We start from the raw sequence: 11,769 nt of genomic DNA, 5'->3' as shown, positions 1-11,769 counted from the left end.
AAAACGAGCTTCGTGCTCAATGTGTTGTAAGTGCGGGGGACCAGAGGGCACTGGCATGGAAAGTGGTGATGACTGCACCCCCCCCCCCCCCCCCCCCCCCCCCCTGTAACTGAGTCTGGCAATCAAATGCCCTTTTTAATGTGTTTTGTTGTTTCATGTTATTTGTAACATTGTCTTTTGCATGATAATTCTGTATTTGATATTTTACCTTGTTTAGCACCACCAAAGTTGTTTTATGTGCTAAATAAATGAATTTGACATTGACATTGGACACATCTGCTGTTAATGAAATATGACATAATATAGAGCAACCATACAGTACATTAAAACATTAAAACCAAAACAGCAATAACCGGGTGTTTCCATGATTAATATTAATCCGGCATTAATCAGTTAAGAAATAAATGTGAATGCAGCATTTTCACTTGTAATTGGGTATTTTCAAATCGTGGTGTGACTAGTTTTAATAAGTAGATTTTATTTATCTCGTCCACTACATCTGTAGGCTACAGTTATCACATTTAAAAATATAAACCTGTGTGTGTGTGTGTGTCTAATGTATGTAAATGGAAGTAAATCAAGCAGGTAAGCCTTTAGCCCATAGCTCCTATGGCGCCATTTTAATGCTACAAAGCCATCAACCGCCATTACCATCCCATTGACTCCCATTCATTTTGGAGCCACTTTGACAGCGAATAATTTTACATCTGAAGCATTTAAAGACTCTATTTGTCTGTTATTTATTTCTAAAGAAACACGACAACGTATGAAAGGCTCTGTTATTTCACGTTATGGCTCCGTAGCGGATGTTTTTGTAAAAATAGGCCAACAATTGTGTCATAAGAACGTGACTTACTGTAGCAGTGGAGGAATTACCGTATAGTACAGGGTAAGCTCGCAGACAGTTTTGACTTCCATTAGCTGTTTAGGTTTAATTAGCAATGTTAACTAGCATTTTAGTTACCAATAATTAGCCTGTGCTGTAACATGTCTGAAAGTTGTAATTCTTCTGGTAGCTGTGCAAGACAAATCTCAATCATTCCCAATCGGCAGAGACGGAGAGCTTAGATATATGTTATGAGATAAAATAGACACAGTCTATAACGTCTATAACGTGCTAGTTAACATTAGTAATTAAACCTAAAAAGCTAATATAAGTCAAAACTGTCTGCGAGCTTCTCCTGGCAATACGGTGTCAACTAGGTCACGTGGTTATGACCCTATTTTTACAAATACGTCTGCTACGGAGGCATACCGTGAAATACAAGGTAATGGAGCCTTTTACACATTGTTGTGTTTCTTTAGAAATAAACACTGCACAAGTGGCTCCAAAAATGGCAGTCAATGGGATGCTAACTGCAGGTGATGGCTTTGTGGCATTAAAATGGCGCCATAGGGAGCTACTCTTACAGAGGAGAGGCTTACCCCCTTATCTAATACCCATCACTGGTCTCCGTCCAGAACAACGGGATCTGTAATATTAAAAAAAAAAAAAAAAAAAAAAAAGAACAATGGGATCTGTTGGTCCATTTCTTTAACTGTCTATGGACTCACATCGGGGCGGGACGACAGCCGTGCGCACACCCGGAAAAACACAACCCCACGTGTGGACCTGGGGATGGAGACGGGTCAAGCTCACAGAGAAAAACCATTATCACCGGAATTCACGTCTTCCCTTCAGAATAAAATTTAAAAATAATTTGGTACGGGATTTCCATACAAAATAATGTAATTAATGTAGGTGTAAACTATACTTTTTTCACACACATAATTCAACAATATATAGGCATTGACAATGTGATATATAATAAAATCAAGAAGGATATTTTGTTACTGTCAAATGCCTGCCTTATGTTACACCTACTACAGGTGTTTAATAATTGTAGGCTGTCAAAAGGCCAACCTTAAATAAAATAAATCTTCCCTTGACATAATGTGTCATTGTATTGTATGTTTTCATTTCAGTTTGTTGTAGTTTAGAAGGGATTTTAAACAAACGCTTCAATGAAGCCTTTATTTTGAAGGTTGATAACGGAAGTAGTCTGGCTCACTTTGGTGAGGATTTAACTGGTTAGGAGTTTCATGAGGTAAGGTTCTCTGCTGCACAGACCTAGTAGCCTCACCAACAAACAGGTATTACTTTTAACAAACTTCTTGTTACTTTGCTCACATGTTGTTTATGGAATTTGCTAGAAAGTAGTCTCTGTGGTCATGCTGGCTCGCGGCTCTTAAGTCCGGCTCGTGACCTAAGTTCAACGCTGTTAGCTCTGGTTAGCTCGTTAGCCGACCGAGCTAGTGTGGAAATAACGCTAACGTTACACTCTTTTGTTTTAGTTTCTCCGAACTATAACGTTAATGTTTCTCCGCTTGTCAGCTTATGTATGGTATGTGGTTTCGCAATCTACAGTCATTTCAATGCTGATAAACGTTAGTTTGAAAATAAATGGGGGAAACAGTTCGTAACTTAACGTTACTTTTCAAATGCCTTTACCGAAACATTTATTTTACACTGTATTAACGGCAAGTAAAGTATTCAAACTGGACAGCGTAAGGTACTATTACACTGAATGGGCCCTCAGCTAAATAAAAACAGAGCACCCTTCAATTCTCCTGCTTCTTGTTTTGTCATCACGTAAAATTAATGCTGCATTTACGTGCTCCTCGGAGGGTCTATTTTCCGGAGTTGGGATATTTTCATCTGACTTCTGTGGGCCCAAGAGGGCAAGCGAGCGTCCACAAAGCGCGTGCCTCCTATGGAGCCGTTTTGATGCCAACAAGCCAACCCTCGCCGTTAGCATCCCATTGACTCCCATTGATTTTGAAGCCACTTTGCCAGCGAATAACTTTACATCTGAAGCGTTTAAAGACTCTATTTGTCCATTGTTTATTTCTAAAGAAACACAACAATGAATAAAAGACTCAATTACCTTATACCTCACGTTATGTCTCCGTAGTGAATGTTTTATAAGGATAAGCTCAAAGGCAGTTTGGACTTCCATTAACTGTTTAGGTTTAATTACTAATGTTAAATATCATGTTAATTCGCCTGTGCCTATGTTATCTCCTAACCTATACCTAAGCTCTCTGTCTCTGCTGATTGGGATTGATTGAGATTTCTCTTGCACAGCTACCAGAAGACTTACAGCTTTCAGACAGGTTGCTCACCTCACATCCACATCTTTAAGCTTGAAAACGACGTCGTACCATTGTCCATTTCTTATACTGTCTATGGGTGGGCCTTTCCCATTGCCCACTTTGTGCGTCCCCGATTCCTCTCCTTGGGCATTAGTCCCGCCCAGGGGACATTTGAGTCGAGGAGAGAGGAGTCGGGGTAACAGCCATTTAACACACAAGACGTCTCTGCCTCAGAGCCGTCATCATAAGCGACGTCAGTTATATGACGGGACGCACCACTGCATCAGCTGTATGTTGTTATGGCATACGCAGCATTTTATGATCCCTCATTACAACTTCTATATATTTACTGTGAAATCAATTAAAGACGTGGATAAGAATGTACGGGGTCATACATTTTTATATGTTGTATTTAACACACAGACATCTATATATTTATATATTATATATATTATATATAATGGGCTACATATTAGAGCCCGACCGGACCAATATATCGGCGGGCCGATGTTATGTATTTCCCAAACTATCTGCATTTAGGATTGCTGATTTAAAAAAAATATATGCAATTTATATAATTTATTTAAAAAACAAGTTCATTCATCAGAATCATTTATAATGACAAATGATTCTAATAAATTAATATTTAAAAAATAAAATAAAAAGGGACTTGCAATCATGTTATGAGGTTTAGCGTTGCATAGTTTGTCCACCAGAGGGCGCTCTACAGCGTCCTTGTTGGCAACACTGTTTTTTTTAAATTGTTTAGGACTTTAAGTTTCATATCTTACTTTTGTATTTCATACATTTTGTTTATAAGAACTTTAATATATTTTGATGTTCCTCTGTTCTGTTGTGACAATAAAAAATGAGACTATTATTTTAGTGAGAACTCAGTCTAGTCGGTAGCAGAGTTAAAATGCTGGAGTGTTACGTCCCAGCTGGTGATGCAGTTAGACACAGCCCTACCACCGGCACAGAAGACAATTCAGAAAAACAAACAAAATACAAAATTTCAAGGCACATCCACTTCATGACGTGACACGCCTCTAACCAAGTCGTTGTGGCTGCTGAACCTAACCACACTCCAGCTGTTTTTGTAGTTGCTGTGTCCTGAAGTATTGTCCTCCAGCTGTTAGAATTATTTGGAAATCTTTGCCAACTTCCTGTGTTGTTCCGACTTGAGGGGTCATTCGTACCGGGGCTTGCATGAATGCAGCATCAGCATTAGATAAATTTGAACATAATCCACAGCACTAGGTCCTCTGGCAGGGTTAATGACGGTAAAATGATCGGTGGTTCCTTTTTATTTCATGTGTTCTCTGAAGACCAGCTTTCAAAGATTTAAAATGTGTGCATTTCAGATGGAGGAAAATGTATCATTGGAGAATGGCCACACGTTACCAGCGCACAGGGAGGGGGAAGAGGAGATGGAGGTTACCGTGACAACACAACTAGAAAATCTCATCGTAACCCCCACCGATGCAGACCCATCATCAAGTACAGCAGCACAAGCAGAGGAAACGGGAGGTGTCCACACAGACTCGCCAGCAGCAACGCTTCCTTTACACAGGCTTTCTAAGACCGAGGACTGTGACGACGATGAGTCAGAAGATTCAGACAGGTACACACACACACGCGCACACACACACACACACACACTCACTAGGGTAGGGCTGTAATCAACCAAAGAAAATCTTGGTCAACTGAAGTCCTGAAACTTTGACTAAAAACATTATAAATAAACAAAAAACTAGTAGGGCTGCTTGATTATGGAAAAAATAATAATCACGATTATTTTGGTCAAAATTCGATTCAATTATATTTATAGTATCAATTCAACAAGAGTTATCGCGAGACACTTTACAGATAGAGTAGGTATAGACCACTCTCTATAATTTACAAGGACATGGGGTTGAAATGAAGAGTGGCAATAATAGTCACAGTAATACATTATTTATATATATGTATATGTATATATATATATATATATATATAAGGACTGAAGTCACAATTATTTAACACACTTACTCATTGACCTTTAGATATATTGGATAGTGTCCAGGGTATAATTTTTTTTAGTGTTTTTTATCTCACAGAAAGAGTCTTTGGATCAGAATAAAATCTGTTTTACTACTGTTCAGCTTTATAGATTTCACACATAACGTTACACAGCTAACGAACATTTCAAGACCAAGGGAACTTTATAAGGATAAACAGTATCCTGATCCATGAAATAACTGGCCTCTCAAAATAAAACTCTGCCTGCCTCCTATGGGAATTTAACATAGGGGGGTGTATACTTATGCCCCTGTATTTTAACATAGGGGGGTGTATACTTATGCCCCCTGTATTTTAACATAGGGGGTGTATACTTATGCCCCTGTATTTTAACATAGGGGGTGTATACTTATGCCCCCTGTATTATAACATAGGGGGGTGTATACTTATGCCCCCTGTATTTTAACATATGGGGGTGTATACTTATGCCCCCTGTATTTTAACATAGGGGGGTGTATACTTATGCCCCTGTATTTTAACATAGGGGGGTGTATACTTATGCCCCCTGTATTTTAACAAGTGCTTTAATTCATGTTTTGGGGATCCTTACCGTTCCACAGGCTGTTTTGTAGCCTACTATAACGTTACATGTCCGTGTTGCACTCATTGAGATCTCATCCCAACAGATTTTGTTGTGGTTTAAAACTTTAAAGGCCAACTTCAGTGTTTCCCACAGAATTGGATTCTATCTACAGTGGTACCTGTCCTAGGGGTGGGGGGTCGACGCGCAGAAAGAGGTGCAGAATTCCTACATTTATTGCACTGCAAATATTTTCCGCAACTTTGTGTGTAACCGCTTAAATAGACAGTCTGCCCACAGTCCCATCCTCTAGGCTATATGGGTGCAGGGGCAGTTACAGCGCCCAATGTAGTCTTTCAACAAAAACAAACGTTTTACAAAAAAGATACCACAGCCAGATCCGGTTCAGTTCTTTGTGACATTCTGCATGCAAGACCAACAATAGAAACTTAAATATTACTGTATATTAGATCCTGACTGAAAGCATTTTTAACACCGACACGAATATTTGGGTATTTAAAAATCCGATATGCCGATATATCGGCCCGCTCTGGTGTATATGTTATTTGTTGAACACTTCAACATAATGTTTGCAACAAAGAGGAAGTGAGGACCCCCCCACAAACAAACACACACACACACACACACACACACACACACACACACATAAGCTTGTTTTCTGATGTATTATGACTAAATGCTGGTTACAGTACAGGAATGGAAACAAACTCTGATGCTCTTCCTTCCCCGTCCCCAGTGACAGCTCTTCCTCCTCCTCTTCGTCCTCTTCATCCTCATCCTCCTCTTCTCCCACTGCCCCCATTTTTGAGGATGATGATGAGGGTTTCAGCCAGCCGGCACCCATCAAAACCAGAGATGAAGTCCTGCTCGAGGTCAGTCCCTTATTGCACGTTCAATGACTTCAGCTGTTATTTGAAGTGATTAAGAGGGGTGATCCATGGTGTAGCGTGGCGCTTGGACACAGGCTGAGGGACTAAAAATGCCCGGTTGGGTCACCCAGGTGAGGCTGTCTGATGATCCAAGACCCGAAACACCATCCACATTCAGATGGTGTTCTTCCGAGTTACAACTTTTGTAAAACCTTTGTTTCGATCGCGCTGTAACATCTGCAGAGACTGCTGAAATACTCCATGGAAATGAGCATGGAGTCAGCATCAGCACTTCTGCAACAGAGCTATGTCCATCTTAATCAGCTGTAGCTTCCGTGTGCTCTAGAGTTGGGTTCACTTCAGGTGAGAATGCAACCCGACCCAAATATAGGAAGTGACCGGACAAACAGACAAACATTTACCCCACAGTTTCAGCCTTACACATTAGGCTTGCACGGTATTGGGGGGGGGGAATGTCCCTGTGATATGAAAAAAGACTAATTTTTACTAGATGACATAAACTGCTCTATTTGGAAATAATAAATCATTCTCGGCTATCGCTGTGATTTTGTAGGGGAGTGCATGTACATAGAAGATAAAAATTAAAAAGGATCTTCTCACATCTCCAGCATCAGATTCACTGTGTTCACTCTGAAGGAATCACTGCACATGGGGAGGCACTTTTAATGACATCGTGAACATGTTTAGAGGCAAAAAACATGTTTATAACTTGCCCTGTTGAAGCCTGTTTGGTGCTAACTCTAGCAGGAGGATAACTCGGTGTAGGCAGCACCGATTGGTTTAGTTTTCCTCTCTACTACAGAGCTATGTGTTGGAATCGACCGGAATTCTCCTTCCAAGCACAAGAAGCGTCACTAAGTTTAGTCTTTGTTGTTTAGCGTGGAACTTGAGACGGTCTTTTTCTTTTTTCTTGGTTGGAGGTTCGCTGTGATCCTAAAGAGAACTGTTTCGGTGTGGAGAGAAAAGACTAATTTGCCGCAGGAAGTTAAATGTATGGAGTATGCCAGTTACTTTGCATCCTTAGTTATTGTATATAGTGTCGGACAGGGACTTGGTATCGGAAGATATTCATTAGTTAAAACATCGGATCAGGATCGTGGTCAAAAAAGCTGATCGCAACTGGTATGACCATACCTCTGATCTGATAACTAATAATGCATTTTATTTGTAGAGCACTTTTTTTTTTTTATTGACAAATCAATCCCAAAGTGCTACAGGAGATAAAAAAAACAGGGTAAAACCCGAAGCAAAGAAATAATGATAAACCATAACACAAATGAGCCCCACTGGTCTTACTTTTTAATTTTCTTTATACATAGATTGTTGAAAATTGGAACCGTATGACATTGTAACTTCATTAGTAGCCTGCACCACCGCCCTCGTGAACCCGAACCACCTTCACACGATGGACACACTCTGTCACCGTCCTCCATTTGAAGTGGCAGGAACTCAGGAGGACAACGATTTCCATTTAGAACCAATCGTTCTGCATCCGTCTTCCATTACCCTTTCAGAAGTTAACACACAGAAACCTGACGCCTTGGTGCTTCACGTCTTTCTCTCTGTCCAGGCTCTCCACCTGTTCCCTGCTTCCCTCCACGCTTCTTGTCCACCAGGCTAGTGAATGGTCAAATTTCCTCGTGCAACAGATTATCGTTGTTTTTTGATGGCTGTTGAGGGAAGCAAGTCCACCAGCCCCTTGCTTATGTACCAGCATTTTGTCTCCACATACAAAAACACACACCTCGTAACCCATACACTCTCGCCCAGGAGAGGTGTCTGGATGGGTGGAGAAAAGCAAAGTGCCAAACCGATCCTTGTGCTGGCCGCGTAAAGAAATTCTGTGACAATTTCCACTCGGAGATTGGCAGTATTCCCAACATGTTATGTAGAACAAGCTGCAACACGTGGAGTTTATTTCCCATGTGGCCCATCCCTACGTCAGACCAAACGCTGACGCTGTCTGTGTGTAGGAGCTGCCTGCAGTGGAGGAGGTGTCGGTGTCATTGCCAGAAGATGCAGCACTGCAGCCTGTAGGAACGGTCTCCAGTATTATACAGCAACTTGGTAAATACACACACACACACACTAAGGTCACACTGCAACTCTGATTCCTAAATAATTGGAAAAACTCTTCTCCCTAGGTAGAGGACGATGTAAGTGGAGGCTTTTAATGTGTCTTTAACCACACTTTTGCTGTCTGCAGTTATAATCCAGTCTCTGAAGGACACGCCCCCTTTGACTGACGACAGCATCATCTTTAGATCTGATAGGCTAGCTGTTGGCAAGGTGGGTGGAGCAGCAGGCCCGGCCTGTATCATTGGCTACATGTGGTGGATGTTACCGGGTTGTTTGCGTCCTGTTGGTTTCTGCGTGGTGATGTCCTATTCATGTGTTCCAGGTCTTTGAGGTGTTTGGTCCAGTGTCCAGTCCGCTGTACGTCTTACGTTTTAACTCTGCGGACGAGATAAGCAGCAAGGGGCTGACGGAGGGACTGACCGTTTATTACGCACCGGCCATCAAAGAGTACACAAAATACATCCTCACACAGCAGCTCAAAGTGTAAGTGCGCACACACACACAGTTTGTTGAGCAGTAGTCAGTTTTGATATGATTAAGTGAAGTTTGTGTCTGACCAACCCTAACTAGTGTGTTAAAGTCAACATGTTGTCCTTCAGGTATAAGGGATCTGACGCGTCCTGGAAGAACGACCAAGAACCACCAGAGGAGGTGAGCACCCAGGCACCAATGGAAATGGACATGGCCTGTTCTGATCCCACTACTCAAAGCGCTCTAACACAATACAGTATCAGAAGATAAAACTGCCCTGACCAAGCCCTGTTTCAAAACCGCATGCCAGTTGTGAAATAGATTGCATAGCCTCTTCTTCTTCTTTTTTAACATCCAACACACTGTTTTAATAAAAGTAACTGGACAACATTCTTATTGTTAACAGTTAAATGGTTAATTTTGAACATCTCTTATTCGTCACCCCTCTCTCTTTTCTCTCCAGGCTTTAGATTACAGTGATGATGAGAAGGAACAGCAAGCCAAGAGGAAAGGGAAGAACTCCAGAAAGAAGAGGGACAATAACAACACAGGTACACACAAACAGGAAGTAGATTCTAGTGTTGATGATTCTACACTGTTACCATCTGAAAGAAGTCTTAAGTTGAAACTAGTTAACTTTCCCATAGTGTGTGTGTGTGTGTGTGTGTGTGTGTGTGATCGTTTTTTTCTTACTTTTCCTCACCATTTACTCCCCCCATCCAGATAATCCTGCCCACGTTACCCACAACACCTTGCTGCAGCAGCGCAATACCAGGGGTTTCCCACCAAGACACGCAGGAGCTCCACTCAGGCACCAGAACCCGACGAATAACACAGCCGCTCCCCCCAGACACATACACCCGCCACCCAGACACACGCATGCCCCTCCATGTACCCCCCCCTCCTGCCCCTACCCTCCTCCCCCTCATCACATTTTCCCCCGCCCAACTTCCCTTTGTATCCCCCCCTCCTCCCTCTTTCTTCAATCCATCTTTCTCCTCTCCGCGTTGGCCACTGAACGCTGTCCCCTTCTCTGACCTCCCCCCTCCTCCCCCCCTCCACCCCCCCTCAGTGACGCTCTTTACACGTGCGCACTGAGCTGCTGGGAGTTGATGTTGTGGTTCATGTGTAAAATGTGTGTAGACTGTCGGAGAGCTGGGTGATTTCTTAATGTAGCTGGTAGAGCCACCGACGTGCTCTGACCAACCACATTCTCTCACTGCAGTGTTTAAATATTATTTTTTTAAATAATTTAATTTTTTCTGACATCTAGACCTCCTGAGAGGAAGTAGCCTGATCAAAATGGGATTTTCTATTTGTCATATTCCAAGTAAATGTGATCATTTTCTTTGTCAAATGTCACTTAAAGCAACACTAAAGAACCTTTTTTAGAACGCTTTTGGTCCATTACCGGAATTCTCCATTACCGCTGTCGTAATGTCTCAGTGGAACAACAGATCCCCTGCCCCATCTGGCACACTCGCATAAGGTCAGGTCATTTAATGTCATGTCATTTAATGTCATGTCATGTCATGTAATGGACAATTCCTCTTCCAACCTGTAGAGGGACCGAAGTGGGAAAAGTTCTGCAGTGTTGCTTAAAACCGTCCACACATGTACACTGCAACAGGCTGCCGTTCATCATGAGGTCAACCTCAAAATCTAAATCATGCTGGGACTGAACAAACAACAACTATATGCAGCCAAGCATTCGATTCCCCCACTTAACACAAAATAATCTGTTCTGGGTAAATGAACTTTGAACAAACCCGAGACAAAGCTGCTTATCACGGTCAGTGGATTCTTTATAATAAATCATTTTACTATGGAGGACTTTATAATAGAGAAAGTGTGCAAATGAACTACTTTTTCTTGCTCCAGTACAGTGGCAAAGGCTATTATAATATAATAGAACATAACAGTCCAATAGAGGATAGAGGGAGCCTGCTGTTTTTAGACTGTGTGTGATGAGGCGTAAGATGTACACATGCTATAACTTCTGAATCTCAATGAAATGTGTGTGAATGTCAGTAAAGGCACCAGAGCCAACAAGTGTCACATGACTGATTTTGGTGTCATTATTTCACAGCCAAGTTCATCTCATGTCCCTTAAGTTGCACCCCCAACTCCTCCACAGGAAGCATCAGTCTAATGTGTTTTAGAGTGATGAGTTGTCCTTTCTTCTGAAGCCTCATGTGAATTTGTCAGCTGACAAGAGCTCAGCTGAAGACAGAGGAGCTATCAAGTAACGGACATGGAGAGTTCTTAGTCAGACTTAACTTGAAGACAGAATTATGTGTATATAAAGTCACTATTCAAATGAGCAAAGTGGCAGTTGGTACAGCTACAAACAGTGACTCACCCAGCTTATTGGTCAGAAAAATAACTTTGTTGCCATATAACAATGGATTACCAAACTACTCACCGAAGATGATAATTAAAATATCAGGACACCCCCACACAGGAGAAAAAAAGTTGATTCTTCGATGCATCGAGATTCCTTCTAGAGTGATTCGATGCTTGATTCTGATAAGTTAATTACCAGAGGTGACATGGAGGAGAGAAAAAAAATCAAGGAAAAGAAAAAGAATG

General features: G+C 41.6%; 1 protein-coding gene across 1 annotated transcript; it reads left to right on the top strand.

Moving 5' to 3' along the window:
* The first annotated feature begins 2,046 nt into the window (after positions 1–2,046).
* naf1 (nuclear assembly factor 1 homolog (S. cerevisiae)) lies at positions 2,047–11,233 on the top strand. Its single transcript, XM_032536449.1, is given in 11 exon segments — positions 2,047–2,133; positions 4,500–4,759; positions 6,474–6,609; positions 8,601–8,694; positions 8,834–8,916; positions 9,029–9,189; positions 9,306–9,357; positions 9,641–9,728; positions 9,901–10,109; positions 10,112–10,136; positions 10,139–11,233. Coding segments are annotated over 10 exon segments (1,245 nt in total). The 5' UTR covers positions 2,047–2,133; the 3' UTR covers positions 10,276–11,233.
* Positions 11,234–11,769: the final 536 nt, after the last annotated feature.

This window comes from Etheostoma spectabile, chromosome 2 (genome assembly GCF_008692095.1).
Source record: "Etheostoma spectabile isolate EspeVRDwgs_2016 chromosome 2, UIUC_Espe_1.0, whole genome shotgun sequence".
Classification (NCBI taxonomy): domain Eukaryota; kingdom Metazoa; phylum Chordata; class Actinopteri; order Perciformes; family Percidae; genus Etheostoma; species Etheostoma spectabile.
Note: the sequence above shows the minus strand (reverse complement) of the source record. Positions and strands in the feature narration are given on the sequence as shown.